Raw genomic sequence first — 22,304 nt, 5'->3', positions numbered from 1 at the left:
TTATAAAAAGTGCATTTTTGTGCTAATTGTGTGATTTTTTTTTCATTTTCTTTATTCTTTTAAGGGTAATACCAATGCTAATTGTTTTGTGCTATTTTTTTGCTAATTAAATACATTTGTCTATTATTATGTGTATGTATGCACGAAAGTACTATACAATATGTGTGTAAATTCTACTAGACTGCTAAAGTTGCATTATTATAAGTGTATTCGCTACATATTATGAAAAGTGCAATTTCACTATAAAGTTGTGTGCAAGTTTTTCTTTATTTTTCTTTCTTCTTAAGAGTAATACCAATGTCACTAATTTACTCTCTCTTATAAAACTTTATTTGTTTTATTATATTTAGTAAGTATACATGCAAGTTTGATACACCATGTGTGTAAATTATGGTAGAGAGCAAAAATTGCACTGTATATGCTTATTTTTTGCATATTTACAAAAGTGCAAATTCAGGGCATACTTGTGTGCTAGTTATTTTTTTATTTTCTTTCTTCTTAAAGGGTTTCATTTTCCCCTAGAAAACTTCATTACTTTGTTTTTGTTTTTGTTTTTATATTTTCTTTCTTCTTAAAGGATTTTATTCTTACATCGAAAACTTCATTAGTTTGTTTTAGTATTTTCTTTTCTTAAAGGGTTTCATTCTTCCATAGAAAACTTCATTATTTTGTTTTTGTTTCAGTATTTCTTTCCTTTCTTCTTAAAGGGTTTCATTCTTCCATAGAAAACTTCATTATTTTGTTTTTGTTTTTTGTTTTTCTTTTGTTTCTTCTTAAAGGGAATCATTTTACCTTAGAAAGCTTCATTGTTTTGTTTTTATTTTTTTATTTTCTTTCTTCTTAAAGGGTTTCAATCTTCCCTAGAAAATTTCATTATATAGTTTTTGATTTTTATTTTCTTTCTACTTAAAGGGTTTTATTCTTCCCTAGATAAATTCATTATTTGTTTTCATTTTCCTTTCTAACGGTAATACCAATATTGTTCCACTATTATATGGTTATTATTTCGTATTATAAAAAACACTATTTTTTTTAAAATGTGTGCAATTTTTTTCATTTTTTTTATTTTCATCATGTTCTCTTAAGAGGTAATACAAACACCAATAATTCATTCATTTTTAGACAACTTCATTTTTTCTGTATATATGTATACACGCAAATACTATACAATATGTGTGTCAATAAAAATTTATCTGTAAATTGTCTGCAAGTTTTTCATTATTTATTTTAGCTTTGTTTTCATTTTCTTCCTTATAAAACTTATAGTTTGATTTTGTTTTATTTTTTATTTCATTTTCTTTCTTCTTTAAGGATAATTCAATGCCACTAACCCATTCCTTGTTAAAAAACTTTTTTCGTCGCAAAATTCCACTAACCCATTCTTTAAGGATAATTCAATGCCACTAACCCATTCCTTGTTTTCATTTTCTTCCTTATAAACCTTATATGCTTATTCTTGCATATTATAAAAAGTGCAATTTCTATGTATTGTTGTCATTATGTGTTTTTATTTGTTTCATTTTATTTCTTCTTAAAGGGTAATGCCAATGCCACTAATTCATTCTCCCTTAGAACACTACATTTTTATTTAGTTTTATTGTATTTGCTTCTGCTTTAATGGTAGTAATAACTCCACAAATTCATTCCTTCTTATGAAACTTTCTTTTTGTGGAAATTCCACTATTATAAGCTTATTTTTGCATATCATAAAAAATTGCAATATGTGTTGTGTGCAACTTCGTTCATTATTTGTTTAGTGTGTCTGGTTTTCTTCTTCTTAAAGGGTAATACCAATGTGACTAGTTCATTCTCCCTTAGAAAACTTTATATTTTGATTTTCTTTTAGTTTTTATTTCATTTCTAGCCTTCTAAAAGGGTAATACCTATGCCACTAATTCATTCTCCCTTAGAAAACTTCATTATTTTGATTTGGCTTAAGTTTTTATTTCATTTTCCTTCTTCTTTAAGAGAAAATACCGATGCAACCAAGTCATTCCCTCTTAGGAACCTTTTTTTTTTGTGAAAGTTCCACTATTATACGTTTATTCTTGCATATTATAAAAGATCGCAATTCATTTGTAAAATGTGTGGAATTTTTTTCCATATTATTTTATCTTCATTTTATTTCTTCTTAAAAGGTAATACTAATGTCACTAATTCATTATTCCTTAGAAATCTTCATATTTTGATTTTGTTAGATTTTTTATTTCATTTTTTCCTTCTTGAAGGACAATACCAGTGATCTTAGTTTATTCCTCCTTATAAAAAAAATCTTGCAGAACTACACTACTATATGCCTAGTATTATTAAAAACACAATTTATTTGTAAATTATGTGCAATTTCTGTCATTATTTTGTTATTTTAGTTTTCATTTCATTTTATTTAGTTTTAGTTTTATTTTAGTACAATAGTATAGGACAGTCAAAACCTGGTGTGTGGCCTTCTGTCCAAGGCCCGACTTTGTTCTGATCCAAAAGGAGTAATCTATCATGAGATCAAAACTTTCAAAAGGAGTAATCTGACTGTTAGTCGCTCCCGTGATCGACCCTCCCCCAACTTGGAAATACTGCTTGCGGCATACAAGCATACGTGTAATTCGACCCGAGTCTCCTACGGATCGAGTTCATTGGTAGTTTCGAAAATACTTGTCAGAGAAATGGAGAAAAATGGATGTACGTAAAACTAAGTATGTCTAGATACATTCATTTTTTATTCTCAAAAGGAAAAAAAAGATACATCCATTTCTTTGATAAGACGGAGGGAGTATAACGCAAGTTTTTCTTACATGCGTCTTATATACCTAAATAGTTCATCACCACTACCTCAATTATCTTAACATGCACACATGCCACCTCATCAAAAGCCCACCACAACATGCATCAGAAAAGGTTTTCCATTATTAATTGATTCAATGCACACGTCTCACCTCAACACACATGCCACCTCATCGAAGGTCTGCTCAACATGCATGGGATTTTTTCCCATTATATTATGCCACTTATATTCAAAATATTTTTTGATTACACAATAATCAAATATAGTATATAATACATATTTTTAGTTTTAGTTCGTATATTATTAATTCAATTATAATATGTATTTTTAGTTTTAAGTTCATATATTATTAATTCAATTATTCATTTTTCATACATTCAAATCGCAATCGCTTCCCGCACCAACGGGCGATGTCTTCTCTAGTTTTCGTAAATCCATGTTTGATTCTCATAACTTCTATTTTTTTGGCAAATTTTTCTACAACGGACATAAGTTCAAATAAAAATAAAGGATTCCCACAAATCAGTTGTTAGATTTATAACCATGGGAAATCAGATTTTTTTTAATAATAAATTATGTTGGCAAAAACCTGAGGATGACCAGATTTGCCATGTTTGTTGAAGGAAGTTGCATGCTCCCAACAATGTAATTTTCCATAAAAACGTCATATTTGCCATGGTTAAAAATCCGACGCCAGATTTTTAACATTACAAAAATAATATGGAGCTTTCATGGTTCCAAACCCTAGACCTGCATGTTCAGAGTAGATCAAAGTTTTGATCTTCGGTTTGCGTTCTCTTTTCGCCCCTGGCCTAGATGGCTGAATTTTGGCCATTTCAAATATTTCAGCAAAATATTGGAAAAATTGCTAAAAACAAGTTCTGAGTTTTTGAATGAAATTTGACCAAATTTGGCTGAAATTTGAACAAAATTCGAAATCAAATAGAGCATAAATATATCATCCCAACAAACCTCAGGACTAATCATATAATCTTTAACAAATTAGCTTTAGGGATTAAAAAACTACATCGGTCCAACATAACCGTCACACATTAGTTCTAAACTTGACAGTACAACCTTAATGATGGCCTCCAACATAACCTTATTAGTCCAACCTCAATTCCAAACCATCACCGGGCAGTTCAAATTTTACATACTTCAGTACAACCAATAGACTTTAAAGGATTACACACAGAAACAACAACTCCAACAGACAACCATCAAAGCATCACATTGAAACAACGGCTCCAAAAGAAAACCATTAAAGCATGGACATAGGGAGGTATTGTTCCATTGAAAAAGCTCCAAGCTTCTAGGTTCCAACTAGCATGAAGCTCCAAGCTCCAACTAGCATCGGAACAACTAGGTATCACTTAAAGATAAATATTGAACGCAGTGTGCATAAGCGCAAACTAGAGTTTCCCAACTCACCTCGTTTTAAAACAATATATATACTTCAATGCTTAGAATTGTGTCTAGTATGTGTTTACGACTTAAAACAATATTATACTACAAGATTTCTTATCTAGTTTAAAACTAAATTTTTTGGACATATTAATATCAAAGCAAACTTTCATAAAGAAAGGAAACATGCAAAAAATAAAATGAAAGGGCTTGAGTTAGATCAGATTGCTTGAGAAAGGGTTTGCATATGTTGGATTACTAGAGATATAGTTTTGAGTTTGGGAAAGCATATAGTTTTTGATTTCTCCATACTATTTTACCAACAGGAGGGGGCAAAGGAGGTCCTATCTTGTTTATGTTAGTCCAACGGTGTATATGGACTTGTGATATGGGACTAGAAACTTAGTTACTTTCCTTTTTACTTAGCCAAATGAGGCCTTAATGCATATAGAGTAGCAGAACAAACAACTACTTAAACAATAAACTAATGTACAACAAGCTAGTTAAAGAACAACCCCTTAGAACATATATAACAAGCTCTAATTAACCTATGAACTAGCAGATCCAAGTAACTAGAATTTTCTAAGTTATCATCATGAATCATAAACATCAAACAGAAGAGACTTACAAGAAGATTTTGTTAATTATATTATTTTCTTTTCACGGAAAGAACATGGTAGAGGCTGTTGACGTCCTTGGTCTTCTTAACTAGCCGTCCAGATCTATGGGTCTCCAAATTGCCATCGCTTGGTGGTGTCTCCTTTTCCACTTGAATTTGTGTCTCCTTTAACACTTGCATTTCGCATGTTGTTGATCTTGCATTAATGGATCATCTTCATCATCCTCACACACCCCATCATTATCCTCACTCTCATTATAAACATTTTCATTCTCTTCGTCATCATCCTCACTTTCAGTGTTTACATACTCATTCTCTTCATCACCATCCTATTTCTTTTCTTTCTATTACCCTTTGTACCAACATAGGAAGCTTTGCTGCTTGAGTTGAGACGCCTTATTTTCTCAATAATAACACGAGCAACATCAGCTCCATCCATGATTGGATTCTCTTCATCCTCATTCAACCACTCCATTATTGGGTTTGTTTCATTAAACATTATTGTATCCATTAGCAATGCACTTGGATCAATTTATTTATCTATATCTTCTGTGATGTGTAATCTTTTTTGAATGCAGTGGACCAGAACCTACCAGAAAAACTATTACAGATATGGCGATCCAAGCACAATTTTGGGAACGTCTATATCTCACTTTGTGCGAACTAGGATGCTAACCCACGTTCAGGTCAACGGGCTTGCCCATTATCCTATCTGATTGCACGTATTTTGTGCAGCCTACGCACAATTCGATGGTTCCCTAGAGAAGACATACAACTTGCTGTTTCTTTTACCTTTTTGTTTTTCTCTTCATATTCATATATATATATATATATATATATATATATATATATATATATATATATATATATATCTGAAAAAATTATTTCATACCTTAGTAAAATAGTCATTTTGTATTAAAATATATTCATCAGGGTATTACAAAATTTTCTAAGTATAGCTAGAAAATTGTCCACAGTGCACCGAAACAATTCATCGTGTATTCAAAACGTTCATCATGTATTTAAAAAATGTACATCATGTATTAAAAATTGTGCATCATGTAACGAAAATATTCATCATGTATTTAAAAATATACATCATGTATTTCGAAAAATATTCACCGTGAAATCCAAAACTGTTCAAAAAATACACATTGTGTAATCCAAAAATGGTCATCATGTATTCAAAAGTTGTCCAACGTGTGTCGTGTGTATAAAAAGTGTTCATGGTGTATTGAAATATTCACCGTGTATCTAGAAAATGCTAAGTGTCTATTAAAAAATGTAACTGTGTATTTAAAAATGCTGATCATGTAATAAAAAAATTTATCATTGCATATTAAAATGTCATTGTGGATCCAGTAAATGATCAGCACGTATTGAAAAAAATTCATCATGTATTAAAAAGGGTTTATCTACTTAAAAAGGTGTTCATCATATATAAAAGAATGTTCACGTATTTTCAAATGAAATTATATTTTTCTAAGAAAGAAACATTAAGGAAAATTCAAAAATTCAAAAATGAAACCAATAACTGAAAATAGTAAAAGGAGATTGAAATGCAAACAATGAAAAGCACAAGAAAATGTTCTTGTAATTTTAGAAAGTATTTACCATTTTCTATTAGTTCATGTAACTGAAAAATCTCACATTTTAAAAATGTGTTAATGTATTTAGTCAAAAAATTGTTACATGTTTTTAAAAATTAGAAAAAGAAAAATGGAGAAGGAAAATGTAAATGAAACAAAACCAAGAAATGTAGAATAAAAGTGTAAAAACCCGAAGAAACCCTTCCCTACCGTAAGAAAACTAATCCCTGAAAAAATCCAATGGAGAAAACGGTGCCAAACCCTACCTCAGGCAAAGGGTATATCCTATTTGAGTACATATCTGATGGAAACCATATATTCAGTGAAAGCATGGAAACCTGATTCTGTGCCGTTGGATGAGGAGTGTACGATGTGAGATGAGAAGATGGACGAATTGCAAAAAGAACCCCGTAACCTTCCTGTACCTCGGGACAGCATCCCTATGGAAGACTAGATGAGCCATCCCGTGCCTTTCCCCATGGAGCTATCCTGATTCAGTTTTCCTCATCAATAACTAGGGTTAGGAGATGGTGGCTTCGCCCAGCACGACGCACTCGTTCTGCACAGGACCGACGGCCGGCGGCCGCAGCTAATTCCTTCTCTCCTCTTCGGCGGCTGGCCCACCGCGCCAACCCAGCACGACGCCCTCGTTCCGCGCAGGGCGGGCGACCGGCGACCGGCGCCGATAATTCTTCTGCGGCCTTCTCTCCTCTCCGACGGCTGGCCCTACGCGCCAATACTCCTCTGAGCATTCCCCACCGGATTGGTATTGGATCTAGGTCTGAAGGTATTAAGATTTCTATTACATTGTTCGCTATTGCCTGGTCAAACATCACCCGTTTGCTTACGGAACTTGTGTGCCAATCGGTCTTAAAATACTGTAATCACAGGATGATGGTTCGCTACCGGGACAGAGTTGTGCCAGTTTTCACATTTCCAAAATGGGGCCTAAATACTGAGGCGGCTAGAGGGGATCTTGGTTAGGGCCTGTCAGGTTTGCAGATGTAGTTGGTATGCGGACCACAAATTCAATGGCTGCAACTGCTGATTGCCCCTAAGTCTAGGGTCCAGATTTTGGTCTTCAAGAAGTTGGTAAAGTCTAATTCATTTGGTAAATAAGTTTTATATTAATGCAGCAACAGGGAGATCCTATCATTTTAATTTGACAATACTGAATACTGTACACCATAATGGTGGTTGTAGGCATATTTATTAGTGTAGAGTTGTTAAATTAAGGAAACCATTACTTCTTGTAGACTTGTGTGTAGTACGATGGGAACAAGAAATGAGTTGAAATTGTTTGAGCATAGCAAAATTGTAGAAATGATTTTAGCCGTCAGTTTTAATTTGCAATTGATTGGTGAAGTGAGCTGATATTAGGTACTGATAACACTTGAATGTTCTTTCTAACAGTTTACTCTATTCTATCCTATTCCGGAAGGCACATATTGACTGGCTCCTATGAGAATGTGCTTTCCACTTACAAATTGTATATCTTCTCTTTGTGCAGTAACTATGGAATGCCACAGTAAAGTGAGCAAGGCTCCACCTTTGGCTATTTGCGATGCCCAGTCCGATGCAGAATCAGCCATCCACACTAGACCAAGTCCAGAAATTGTATTGACCACACCACACAAAAAATGTGTAGTGCACCTTTCTGTGTAAGTGCTTTGTATAACTATTAACTTAAAAAAAACAAATGGACTTTATTCAACGAAAATAACAGATACATCGTTTGTGAGGAATGGTACAATCTCAAACATAGGCTTCTCAAACCAATCAATGGTAGAAGAAATCTAGCCAACCTAGCAAGCTCGTGCGCAACCTTATTGGCTTCCCTATTACAATGTTCAAACCTAGAGGTAGGAAAATCACACGCCAAAAAATAGCAATCATCAAAGATTGCCGTCGCCGCTCCTGCTGACCGTCCGCCGTTATTCATCGTTTCAATAACCTCCAAATTATCAGAATTAATAACTAGGCGATTGCAACCCGCACGTTGTGGTAGTGAAAGACCAAATCTGAGAGCCCAAGCTTCCGCTGTTAGAGCATCGATGCAATGATCAATTTTCCAAGTACCCCCTGCAATAAACTTCCCTTTGTCGTTCCTCAGGACAGCCCCCGCCGTACCTTTAAGAAGATCATGATCAAAAGAAGCGTCAACATTAAGTTTCACAAAACCCACCGGGGGACGAATCCAACCCCCTCTTTTCATAGAAGCCCTTGGACTGGAAGCAACAACATAATTAGTCGTAAGAGCTTGTATCCCCATTGAAATCTGTTTTGCATCTTGAATTCTCTCCTTGTGCACTAATTTACGTCTTTCCCACCATAAATACCAAGACGTAATGGCAATCATCTCCCGAGTATTCTGGAACCCCATAATAGATAAATCTTGGTCAAGCATGAGCAACAAAAACTCAAGGACCGCCTCTCCAGCACGATCAACTTCACAAGCTTGAGCAATGATCTCGTCTAATCCAAGCCTTCTCCAGACCTCTTTTGCCTTCTGGCACTGAAACAACATATCTTTGTGTCTTCTAAACCAGAAGCACAACAAGGGCATAAAGGTGAAACTTTCATGTGTCTATTAGCAAGCGTAACACGACATGGAAGAGTACCATGCAGCGTCCGCCAAATAAAAAAATTCACCTTCGCTGGACAAGATAACTTCCAAATCTTACACCAAATTGGATTAAAGTTTGTTCGACCCATTCCATTAGTACGACGAAGTTTCCTTCCATGTTGATAATCCCACTCAACAAAATATGCAGATCGAACAGAAAAAATCCCACTCTTTGTATGACTCCAGGCAACAAAATCTAACATATCAAACTAAGGCAGAGGGATAGCAAGGACCCGCTGTAAATCAACAGGCCACAAGGTCTGTCTGATGAGATCCTCATCCCACCTGTTCGAAGAGGGGTCAATGAGATGAGACACTTTTGATAAAAAAATGTTGTCCCTTTGGAGTGATGACTTTCCTGTTAGCACAGTTAGGGATCCAAGCATCTTCCCAAATGTCAATTTTCTGACCATTTCCAACACGCCAAATATAGCCATGTTTTAAGGTATTAACCCCCGCCATAATACTTTGCCATGTGAAGGATGATCCCTTTTTTAACTTTGCGTTCAATAAATCTCCATCAGGAAAATACTTAGCTCACAAAATGGTGGCACACAAGGAATCTGGGTTCTCAAGGAGACGCCAAGCTTGTTTAGCCAACATCGCCAAATTAAAACAATGAATGTCACGAAAACCCATTCCACCTTGGCTTTTCGGGACACACATTTTCCACCACGCCATCCAATGCATCCTTCTCTGGTTGTCGTCATCACCCCACCAAAAATGTGACATCTTGTCAGTTATTCCTTTACAATTTTTTTTAGGAATTTTAAAGACCGACATAGCATAAGTTGGGATAGCTTGAACAACAGACTTGAGAAGAACTTCCTTGCCTCCAGTGGATAAGAGTTTTTCTTTCCATCCGCTAATTCTCATAACAATGCGATCAATCAGATATTGGAAACAATCAGTCTTATCTAACCCCACATGCGCAGGCAGGCCCAGATACTTATCATTGAGAGCTTCGATCATGATAAAATTGAGCAAATTTTTTCTCTAATGTCCCCACTCGTATTTGGGCGAAAAAATATGCTAGATTTTTCAACGCTCACCATTTGTCCAGACGCAGCACAATATAAGTCCAAAATTGATTTAAGTGTCTCCGCATTTTGTTGATTAGCTTTCATGAGGATTAATGAGTCATCCGCAAAAAGGAGATTTGTGATAGTAGGGGCCTCTCTACAAACCTTGACTCCTGAAATATTCCCAATCTCCTCCGCATGCGCCAAGAGAGTAGTAAGGCCCTCCGTGCATAATAAGAAAAGGTAGGGAGATAATGGATCACCTTGTCTTAAGCCCCTAGTAGGCTTGAAACTTTCAGTTTCTTCATCATTAATCCATACCCTATACCCAGTAGAGACACATTTCATAATAAGATTTACCCATCTCTCCTGGAAACCGAGTTTCAACATAATTCCCTTCAAAAAAGGCCATTCGACTCGATCGTAAGCTTTGTGCATATCAAGCTTGATAGCGCATAAACCCTCTTTTCCCACCCTCTTATTTTTAATAGTATGAAAGCTCTCATAAGCCACTAAAACATTGTCTGTAATCAATCTACCAGGCACAAAAGCACTTTGGGTTGGGCTGATAATATCAGGTAGTAAAACCTTCAAACGTGCTGACAACATTTTGGAGATAATTTTGTATACCACATTGCAAAGACTGATAGGTCTAAACTGGGTTACCTTTTCGGGTGAGTTGACCTTGGGAATCAACACAATCGCAATATCATTCCAACCCGGTGGAATTGTACAAGTATTCACTGCTTTCAAGACCTCATCCACCAAATCATCCCCTAGCATGGGCCAAAATCTTTTATAAAAAATAGCATGAAGACCATCTGGCCCCGGAGCCTTTAAATCGCCAATATCAAAAAGAGCCTTACAAACATCATCAGCAGTATATGGGGCGAGCAGAGCACTATTCATCTCAGTAGTCACTCTACTCCGGACAAGAGACAAAACTTCCTGATTTGGGTATAAAACCTCCGATGTAAAAAGATTGGAGAAATAACCCATAATATGTTCCTTCAGATCATTTCCTTGTTTCCAAACCCTAGTATCATCCAGAAGTCTTCTAATATTGTTCCTTTTTTTCCTGGCCGTTGCAGCGTTATGAAAAAAAGAAGTATTACGGTCCCCATGTAGCAGCCAGTTCGCTCGACCTCTCTGTAACCAAAAAATTTCCTCTTGGTCCAAAAGATTTTCAATGAGTACTAGAATTTCCTTTTGCCTTGAGCGGGACTCACCACTAATAGGACCACGTTTCAGCCTCTCTAGTTCTTTTTTTAACTTATTTATTCTTCTCTTTGGTCCTTTCAAAGTAATTCTGTCCCAAGAATGTAAATCATCATGCACCGCTCTAGTCCGTGCTGCGAGAGAGGGACCAATACCCGCCAACTTTGCTTTTTCCCAAGCAGTCTTCACAATCTCCTCAACAGTATCTTCTTTCAGCCATTTTGCTTCAAATTGTCTCACACGACCATTCCGACGATTAATCAAGTTACTATCAAAATAATCTGTATCAAGAATTAACGGATGATGGTCTGAGTGTACATGTTCCCCATTAATAATCGCCGCACGCGGAAATTTGTTTGCCCATTCTATATTACATACAGCTCGATCAAGCCTTTCACGGATGTCCCCCCTTCTCCAAGTGAATGGATCACCAACAGAGCCCATATCCTCCAGGTTACAATCACTCAAACACTTACGGAATTCCTGCATCATTTCATTTGGTCTAGCATTGCCACCTTCTTTTTCGCTAGAGTAGATAATTTCATTAAAATCTCCAATGACTACCCAAGGATAATCAGCAAGGGAATGCAGTTGGCGAAGATCTGCCCAAGATAAATATTTTTCATTCCATGCCGGATAACCATAGAAACCCGTAAAGCGCCAATTTACAGAATTATCATTCATAAATACAACATCAATAAAATGGGAAGACAAATAGTTCAACTCGACTTTATTCTCTTTTTGATAAAAAAGTACAAGACCACCAGACTTGCCATCACTCTCATCTAAAAACATGGAACTAAAACCTAATATACAACGTAGCTCGTCAGCTTTACTTTTATTCAAATGCGACTCGGAAAGAAAAATCAACTCCGCACAATTACGACCTTGGAGCTCCCGGAGCTCTCGAACTGCCATGGAAGACAACATTCCACGGCAGTTCCAACTAATTGCTCTCATTTCTCCTGGCGGTCCTCCAGAGCGGAGGCCGCCAAATCAGTGCCCACAACATCGTCCTCTCCAATTGACTCCTTCCTTTGCTGTGTATAAACCTCCTCCTCCTCTTTTTCCTTCACTACATGCGTAATAATCCCATCCACATACCTCCTAGTTTCAACTCTACCCATACAAACTCTCTTTGAGGAAACACTCGTCTCACCGTACAATAGACGTTCATAGCTATCCATCTCTCTCTCAAAAGAAAAATTTAAATCACTACCCGTTTGTGGGGCATCAAAAGGGTTACTCCTCTTTTTCCCTATGATTTGAGTTCTATCACTCTCTGACTTCTCCTTTCCTCCCTTCTTTCTATCCTTTCTCTCTTTCTTCTTTTCCTGACCCTGCATGGTAATTTAATCAGCAGCAAAAGTAAATACTCCCGTATCATTGGCCGTGTTCTGGTCAGCCAGCCTTGCCGCAACTGCCCCTGAGAGTGCCTCCAGTACGCCTGGCTTGAACAACAACATGTCCTGCAGATTTTTTGCGCCAGCCGCAGCATCAGAATTAGAAGTAGCAACCGGCAGGATGAGCCCCTGGTTCCCTCGGATTGCCGCGTCGAACATGCTGCCGTTAGCATGCACCAGAGCCGGCGATGGAGTAGACATCCCCACTCGGTGCTCGAGCACATGGCCCTCCTAGCCGTGCTTAGCACCAATGGAAGAGCCGCCCCCCCCCCCCGCCTCCTTTCCCTGGCCCGCCTGGCCAGAGAGAGCAGAGGGCCTCGGAAGAGTTTGCTGGTCCTCCTGACCAGAACCAGCGCCTGGGTGGAGCGGTGTTGGAGCCCCATACACCCGGCCCTCCTGGCCGAGCGTGACGCCCTCCTGGGTTGGCCCACCAAACGCCGCAGCGGCAAGCGCCGTTGTCGTCGTAGTGAGCATATCCGTGACCGTGAGGTTAGCCACGGCTTTGGTCACCTTGACCACACTCTTTTCCGCAGCTCTAGAGTAGTTGTTGCTGTTGGAGCCGGTGAACAAAAGTGTTCTTTTACTTGCCCCTGTTCCCTTCCAATATGCCTCTACACTAAGATTCTTTGGAAAAGAAACAACCCTTTTATCCTTAGGTATACTACAATAGCGCTCTAAGGTATGTCCTATAATCCCACAGCACTCACAGTACAAAGGAAGTTTCTCATATCTAACATCATACTTAACACTCTCATAACTACCCAAAGGAGTGAATTCTACTCTTGTCTTAAGAGGTTCATGCAGAGGGATTTCCATCCTTATACGCAGATATTTCTCTACAATTAAGTGATCTCTATGGGAAACAGCAATCACATCCCCAATTTGTTCTCTTAAAGTCCAGCCCATGCGCTCAGTTTTGAGTTCAAAATCTAGATCACGAACCTGCACCCATATTGGCATTACGCCAAGGTCAACCTCTGCTGGGTTTCCCTTGCCGTCGAACTCGGCGAAGATGACTCCATCACGCTTATGGTGCCATGGCTGGGCCTTCAAAATGAACCGCCGGTCCTCCTCGGCGGAAAAGTTCAGGACGAACCTCCCGTCCTTGCTGGCCACATAACTATTAACTAACATGTACTACATGCTTATAATTTCTTATATTCCAACATGTTAAACCCGTTGCGATTTTTCCTACTGCTTGACCAATTAAACTTTTTTGTTTCAGGTTGGTTGGTGGCCCTACGGACTTCTGCAAGTTATTAGGACTAATAGTATTGCATTGGTATGTTCTTGGCTATTGGCGCCGGACTTCTGCAAGTTATTAGGTAGTGTACTGGAGCTATGTGCTCAACGACTGATTTATAAAGGTGTAGGTTTTCCATCACTGTTAATGATGTGTCTATTTTGTAACTGTGTGTTGGAGTGAGGCATTATTTCAAGTGACTGAATCAGATTGATGCTTTACTTAAATCTATTCTAGGCAAAGGTTTCAATTACTGGAATGTGCTATGTGAAGTGTAGGTGTTCTTGAACTGGGCAATGATTTTGGTCATTGATTTGGGCAATGGTTGTAGCTATTCTACTGTACGTTTGTGTTCTACTTAAATTTGCAAGGAACTGGGCATACTTCAATATTTTGGGCAGAATTCTGTTGGACATGGTTCTAATTATACTAGCACATGATTTACAAATTTCTGTCTTAGTTCAGTTTTTGTTGTGGTCTGTCGAATGGAGCTAGCTGTGACATGGGGCCCATACCTGATAAGCACAGCCGCAGCCAACACAAATACATGGGGACATGTGACGAGGAAGTTAGTTGTAATACTTGTAAACATTAGGGGGTTGTGTGTAGAATAGCATTGCTTGGAGTGGGTGTTTTTCTGCAAAACTGCATGCAGCAGTTATGGATGAATCTAGTCCATACATATAAAATCCAACAGCCTGTGCTAAAGTTTCCATGCTTTCACTGAATATGGGGTTTTCACCTGATATTGTCTCTATCCTATTTGGCGGGGGTCATCCTCCTTTTCTAAAAAATGCACTATATTTGGCTGTATAAGCGCCAAATAGGATAGAGACAATATCAAGTGAAAACCCCATATTCAGTGAAAGCATGGAAACTTTAGCACAGGCTGTTGGATCTTGTATGTATGGACTAGATTCATCCATACAGCCACTTTATTAATTATTCTCACAAGACCTTACAAAGTCATACAACAGTAAGACTAAAACCGCCGTCTAAGCAACAAAAGTCGCTACACCTATCCAGTTGATGAAGCGGCGCAGATAGCCTGGGCCTAATACCAAACAGACATCGCAGCCAAGCCTAACATCTAAGACCTGAGACCCCAACCTAGCCACTTGCCGGGTCTGGGGCACACACTGGTCCGACGTGCTCTCAAAGGCCGCCGCCGCCAACTGCCACCGCTCCATCTTCAGAACTGTATTGATGCATCAACCTTGCTCGGTCTAGCTATCGTCGACGCCACCACGGCGTCCAACGGCACCTCCTCCCTGCGCGCAAACAGCTGAGCACGTCGCGGTCGCCACTGATACACCTCAGCGCCATGCTGCCAAGTACCATCAGCCGACACAGCTTGAAGTCCTTGAAAGATTTGTCGTGCATAACACCTGCCGACCAGGCATGACAAAGCGTAGCACCTGTCGGTAAGGTATGACTTGACATCTCCATCGAAGCTCCGTGCAATACGGAGCCGCTCCACCTCCTGCCTCTGACTAGCAGCGCTGCTCCACAAACGATGCTCCCATGAGAGGAACAACACCACAGTGCCGCCATCGTCTGATCTGGAACACCAGATCCTAGGGTTTCCCCCGGACCAGCACGAGTGGGTCGACAGTAGTTACACGACGATGCCTTCATCAAGGTAACGGCGTAGAACGCCGCCATCGCCTGCCGTCGGCTCGGTTTTCACCGGCAACCATGTCTCCCCAACTCGCAGCCGGGACTAGATGATGGATCTCGAGATCCGATCACCAAGCTTCTGGCCGGCCACCGCCGACGAAGAAGATGACCACCACCACTGGCTACACCGGCCAGAACAGATCTGCCATGGGTGCCGCCAAGCAGTCCACCAGGCCCTCGACGGCGCCACCGATCTAAAGCCAGATGACATGTCGCCGAAGACCGTATCGCGCCGCCGCCCGATCCAGGCCAACCGCCGCCCGTGGCCTGAGGCAGGGCCGACCGCCGCCGCCGTCAAAGCCAACGCCGTCGCTTCTAGATCGGCCGCACCTCCACGCATGTTGGGGCCCCGCCACCCCTAAGACGCGGGAGGGAGGAAGAGCCCCCGCCACCGCCGTCGGCCTCCGGGCGCAAGCCGGCGGCGGTGGGAGGAGGGGAGGAGGATGGGCTAGGCCGGGCGGCGGCTAGGGTTGGGGAGCCCCCGAGTCGCCCGAGCGGGGGGGCGACGCGGGGGGGAGCGGGCACCATCCAGTTGCTTCTTCAAAAAATATAGTGCATGAATTGATAAAATCTCAAAGACAAGTATTGTGGGTAGTCTAGTCGTTTCAAACCTTGGTATGTGTGCAAGACAAAGTATTGCGCAGTTTTTGATTGAATGGGTTCTTTTTTCGTAGTTTGCCACTAGCATTTTGGACGTTTCTGATTATTTTACGGTAACAAATTTAATCTTTGCATCATGGTAGCGCTTGACCCTAGCTAGTCATGATATACTCAGGTTTCAAGTTTGTTTGCACATGAGGCCTAGTGTACTCTTCTAAAAAAAGGGGCCTAGTGTACCCGAAGGGATGAACGATGCATGTGGCAGACTGGTAGTTTCTTGTCCGCTTCTTCTTAATTTGAATGACCAGTTGCTAAACCGAGGTCAAGTCCTCTAAGTTCAAGAAGAGATATTTAGAGTTGAGCAAGCAGCCCAAGTGGAGGCTTAATCAAAGTGTTTTCTACGTCGATCGGGGCCTATACAAAGTTGGTAAGCCGTGCCTGTTAGCTCGATCGATATCAAAGCTCGAGGAAGACCTCAGTTAATCTGCAAAGACACAATCACACAGGTCAGTCAGTTACAATAGTGTGTCTGGCGACCTGGGGTAGGGTCATCATGGCAACACAGAAGCTAGCCATCGCCATGGCCATCTCCGCCGCGGGCCTGGCCGCCGTGCTCGCCCAGAACTCCCCGGAGGACTACGTCAGGCTCCACAACGCCGCTCGCGGGGCGGCCGGCGCAAGACCGGTGGCGTGGGACGACGAGGTGGCGCGGGAAGCGGGGAAGCGCACTGAGCGCGGCTGTGGGCTACGTAGCCCGGACGGCTCCGGCTACGACGACGGACCCCGCCACCACAGGTATGGCGAGAATCTGTTCCGTGGCCCGCCCGAGAAGGCGTGGAACGCGGGCGACGCGTTGGATGCGTGGACGGCACCGGCGGCGAGAGAGTACGTTCAGGTCGTGTGGCCGGAGTCGACAAAGATCGGCTGCGCCCGTGCCGTCTGCAACGACGGTCGCGGCGTCTTCATAAGTTGCAACTACGAGCCCGCTGGTAATGAACTAATCCGTGCAGAAATTGTCTACACATACTAGCTTTTCTTTTGTGTGGATGCATGTCGACGACAATCGTAAAGTGAGCCTCAGCAACACGTTGCTCATTTGAGTTTAGTCACTTTGCGTATCATTTGAAGACATATGCTTCCATGTAAACCAGTTTTTCTTTTGTGAAAATTTCATGTAAACTTGTTACTCCCTCGGACTAAAGTTGTACTAAAGCTGCAACAAAGTAATATGGATCGGGGAGAGTATAAAAAGTAAAGACAAAAAATGCAAAATGGCTTTTGGATAAAGGAAATTAACGTCTAGTTTTTTGTTTGTTTGAGAAAACCTCACCACTAGGGCAGAGGGTCCTGTAGTTCATTAATAAGAAGAACGCAGATGGTTCAGTTTATAAGGAAAACCAGATAAAAAACCCTAACATTCTTAATTAATCAGGAAAAACCAAATGAAAACCATAACATTAATGTCTAGCTTTAACAATACATGTTTTAGTAAGATTTTTTTGGAAACCCAGTTTTTGATAGTAATTCTGTTAGAGATAAAGTACGCACATACTCTTGTTTAGATGAGGAAACTGGTAAAACATGTTTGACCGATGCGTAAGAAATACGCTAAGCCTTTTCTATAGAAAAAAAAATCTAATCGGCGTTTTTCCAGAAGCTCCATTGTTTCAATTTTAGAAAAACTAATTTTTATTTAAGTTTTTTTCAATTGCCATGGCAGCTTTATTTTTACTCAAATAATGATACAACATCCAAAATAAGGCTATTGTCAAATTTTTAGTTAGTTACAACCTTAAATGTGTTTAGGAAAACTGATTTTAAACTTTGTATCCAAATAACCCCATTGTATAGAAGAAATCACACCAATCCATGTGTTTAGGCTGTTGTGACAAAAAAAACATATGTAACTGTGTGTGTGTGTGTTGGGGAGGGGGGGGGGGGGGGGGGGGGAGGGGGTCAACTGATAGCCCCTGGTCTAGGGTAGGTTGTAACCAAAACAACTGGAAAATTATCTGATTAATCATTTGAAACGAAATTGACACACATGCATGTCCCACATGCCCATTCATTGTAATGTGATAGTTTGAGCAATGTATCAAGTCCTCAAAAAGGATCATAGCAGTATGAATTAAATGGCATAACTCATGCATAACATACCCTATTACTAACTTGTGGCCCATATCAGTTAGCTCATGATATCATTTTCAAGTTGCTCCACCCAGAAACTAAAGTATCCCACATGCACGTTGCAGACATTTCTCAGAATTTTCAAGTTCAAGAAGCACATAAAAAATAAATATTGTGAATCCAAGTCCAAATTTCACATGAGTTGTGCGTTTTCTTGGCATGTTGGCAATGTGGCAATTGTGCTAACCAATTCCCTTATTGCTCTTTTGATACAGTGAATGAGAACTTGAGAAGGGCGGTCCTTCCTGCCATGTGTAGGTTCAACATCAGCCGTTGCTTCAACTGTACCATATGCTAGCTATTGCTGAATGTGTATTTGTATCACCGGCGCCGGCCAATGTACACTGAGAACCTATAATTTTCTTGTGCTGGTCTGTTTTCACCATCAATCCTCTGATTGACATTTGTGCTACAAGAATAGCTAAAGGTTTGTTGCTTCAATTCACGCAAAAAGTGAAAGATCTTTGTTTTAAGTTAAGTTCATGCTCAAGTGGTTACCTGGATCGATTGATGTAATAGCCGTTAGAATAAAAATATGTGCAAAATTGTTTCTCCCCGTGCTTCTTCCTCTCCAGCTGTCACGGCCGGTCTTTCAATAAAATATTTATTGAGAGACCAATCCCTTTTACGGACCAGTAAAAAACAATTCCTTCTCACTGACAGACAATATCTTGGTCACAGAAGACAAATATCAGGAGTACTGAATATAATACAAGTTGAGCGGAGACTGCTCAACAGTTTATTACATGCACGCCGATAAAACATAACGGCGGATATGGTGGCATTACTACTAACTCACGATAACAACGGTGGTGGAAATATCACAGCGGAGCGGGTGATATGACTCCTGAAGACTACAGCCCTTCGAGCGTCAGAGTGAAGCTCGAGGAGATTTATTGCGAGTGGCGGAAGCGTATATAATACAAGTGACCAAAATCCAAGATCGCACGGGGCTGACTGGGACTACTCTAGGCGTCGGACTCACTAGCAAACTCCTCATCCAAGAGATCGCCTTCGTCAACATCTGGCCAAAACAACAAGCCAGGTGAGTACTATGAAAGTACTCGCAAGACAGTTCGGACATAAGATATAACAAATGTAAGCATGATGCATATGCACAGGTCAACAAGTGCGCTCAGGCATAGAGATAAAACTGTACGGGGAATAAAAGAGAAGTCGGGCGGTAGTCCTCCCGAAATCCCAAAATAATATACTGGGTGCCAAACGAGGGTCTGAATGACTCCTCGAGAGGAAAATGCAAGAAATACAATGCCGCAGTCGGGCGTCAAGGCGACACCACATAAAGGGCTTATAACAGGAAATAAAATACATACATGCCACAGTCGGACGTCTGAGCGACATCACATAAAGGGCTTATAACAGAAAATAAAAGACAAACATGCCACAGTCGGACGTCTGAGCGACATCACATAAAGGGCTTATAACAGAAAATAAAAGACAAACATGCCACAGTCGGACGTCTGAGCGACATCACATAAAGGGCTTATAACAGAAAATAAAAGACAAACATGCCACAGTCGGACATCTGAGCGACATCACAAAAAGGGCTTATAACAGAAAATAAAAGACAAACATGCCACAGTCGGACGTCTGAGCGACATCACATAAAGGGCTTATAACAGAAAATAAAAGACAAACATGCCACAGTCGGACGTCTGAGCGACATCACTTAAAGGGCTTATAACAGAAAATAAAAGACAAACATGCCACAGTCGGACGTCTGAGCGACATCACATAAAGGGCTTATACCATAACTCAATAATTCAATCGCTCGAAAATTATTACAAGTACGAGACAAAATATAAGGTTAGTCCATCCACAGGAATAACAATTAAATTTGGTTTACCACTTGAGTTTGTTCACCGGGGATAAATTTCTACGAGGATAGATATGGATATACTGACCACTCTACTAGATCATGGATACGATGATTTGGAAAGATTTTGACTCTGCAGAGTTTGTACCTTAACCACAGCCAACGGATTTCAGTAGTCACCGGGACTAGTTCCGTTTACGGTGTTTTGGAAGGAACACGTCTAACCAGTACACACCCATTCAACATTCCGAAGCCAGGGATCACCCTCGGCAACGTTCAAGAAAAATCTTGAGACGGGGAGGCTACAACCTCGCGTAGCATGGGATCAAATTTCTATACGCGCGCTCTAAGGGGTGCCCCCCTCTCGGTCCCAACCGGAAACACCCATGCCCCCTGACCGGATGACTGGCTTTAATCCAGGGCCATGGAACCATCATCCCGGCCCCTCTGTTTGGTGTGTACACGGAAAGAGGTTACCAACTTACTAAACCGCATTCTGACAGAAAACATGTGGTAGCACGAAAGGGGAAAGAACGATAACGTGACTCCGTCCACGTTAACGTCGAAAATTAAACGGAAGACGTAAGGCTGGCATGCTACAACAGTACCACCTCACTGCCCTTCATGTCACCACATGACTAGGCCATCTCTCATCAGAGAATCTTAGCAACTTTAGAACACACGGGTAGTTGCCTCACATGCAACGAGATACCCACCGATGCTCATATGCCATGCACAACCTTTCACGCAACCATGCAAAACACCTATCATATCAAAGGTTCAAACATGCTTGCCTGGTTCGGAGAAGTCGGAGTCTAGCTCGGCGAAGTTCGCGGCTCCGTCACCTCTCCCGGAACCTACGGTATAGAGAAAATGCATACTAACATGAAAATCAACGCGTGCACAAAAGTTGTTCCAAACTTTTTTCAAATAAATCCCATAAAAAACTAGACAAAATTTTAAGACTGTTAGAAAAAGAATCACTCAAAAATCACTTTTTATTAAAAAGTTATAAGGGTTTCTGTCCAGGGACTCATCTGTAATGAAACAGAAAAGTTTCAGGGGTTTAACTGAGAAAACAGAAAACGGTTCGAATAGAAACGCGCAAGCCCACAGAGAAAACGTACTCTGCCCGAAGGCGCCAACAGAAAACGGTTCGCGGGGAAAGAAAGAGAGGCTGGCGTGGGGGGTCCACATGTCAGGTTTGAAAGACCTCGCCGGCGCCCGAAGGCTGCGGTGGTCGCCGGCGTCGAACCACGGCGAGTCAGGGCGATCGGAGTGTACCAAGAGTATCAGCGTGTCCTTCCGCGTCGGTGGGTGGTGGACTTGGGCGTCGGAGAGCACCACGTCGACGACGACACTTTCTCCGGCGGACGGCGGCTCGGGCGATGGTGGGGAACTCCGGTGGCGTGCTGCAAACTTTGAATTGAAGCGCGGGTCAGAAGGAGGGATGCACTAGAGAGCTTCTGGCAAGAGATGGGAGGTAGAGGTGCACGTACGGGAGTGAATCGAGCTGGATCCCGTGGCGGGTCGCGGCGGCCGGAGTTGAGGAAGGCGACTTCCTCGGGGCTCTCCCAGTGGCTAGGCAGGGTCTTGGTGGGGTGTAGAGGTGGTGTGAGTACTAGCTGGAGCTCGGGGCCTCTATTTATAGGCGGCTCGAGGGGGTGGCCGTGAACGGGGTTGCTCCGGCGAGCAATTACAGCGAGGCAGCGGCTTGGCAAGGAGTTTAGGTGGCCAGGCAGCATCAGTGAGGTGTACTGGTGTCGTTCCCCCGCTAATCCCGGTCGGTCTTGGCGTAACGGCGCCGGTCCACGGTGGGGTGGCCGCACGGGCACAACGGCGGCAGAGAGCGCGCTCCGCGCCCAGCGGTTCGCGACGAAGATGGCAGCGCGCACTGGGGAGTGGAAGACCACGCGGCGCTCTCCGGTGGCTTGGGCGGCGCTGGGTGGCGCCGTCTGCGCTGCGCCTCTCTCTGGCGGCCGCAAAGCCACCGCTGGCGTCGGTCACGGGGCGGCGCACCTCCTCCAGCTCGTCGCCGACGCCCGCAAGCATCCAGGCGCTCGTGCGGTGCAGAGGACAAGGGGGAGGGGACAGGGAACA

The 22,304-nt window shown here is 41.5% G+C and overlaps 2 protein-coding genes across 2 annotated transcripts; both read left to right on the top strand.

The window, feature by feature from the left end:
- The first annotated feature begins 6,692 nt into the window (after nucleotides 1-6,692).
- On the top strand, nucleotides 6,693-14,153 carry LOC123170905 (uncharacterized). The gene is made up of 4 exons (XM_044588623.1): nucleotides 6,693-6,753; nucleotides 6,843-7,175; nucleotides 7,899-8,049; nucleotides 13,883-14,153. The coding sequence occupies exons 1-4, from the start codon at nucleotides 6,693-6,695 to the stop codon at nucleotides 13,980-13,982; spliced, it is 645 nt and encodes a 214-aa protein (XP_044444558.1). The 3' UTR covers nucleotides 13,983-14,153.
- Nucleotides 14,154-16,733: 2,580 nt separating this feature from the next.
- Nucleotides 16,734-17,210, top strand: LOC123171370 (pathogenesis-related protein 1-like). The gene has a single exon (XM_044588898.1). The coding sequence runs from the start codon at nucleotides 16,734-16,736 to the stop codon at nucleotides 17,208-17,210; it is 477 nt and encodes a 158-aa protein (XP_044444833.1).
- Nucleotides 17,211-22,304: the final 5,094 nt, after the last annotated feature.

This window comes from Triticum aestivum, chromosome 7D (assembly GCF_018294505.1).
Source record: "Triticum aestivum cultivar Chinese Spring chromosome 7D, IWGSC CS RefSeq v2.1, whole genome shotgun sequence".
In the NCBI taxonomy this organism is placed as follows: domain Eukaryota; kingdom Viridiplantae; phylum Streptophyta; class Magnoliopsida; order Poales; family Poaceae; genus Triticum; species Triticum aestivum.
This window is presented reverse-complemented; position numbering and strand designations above follow the sequence as displayed.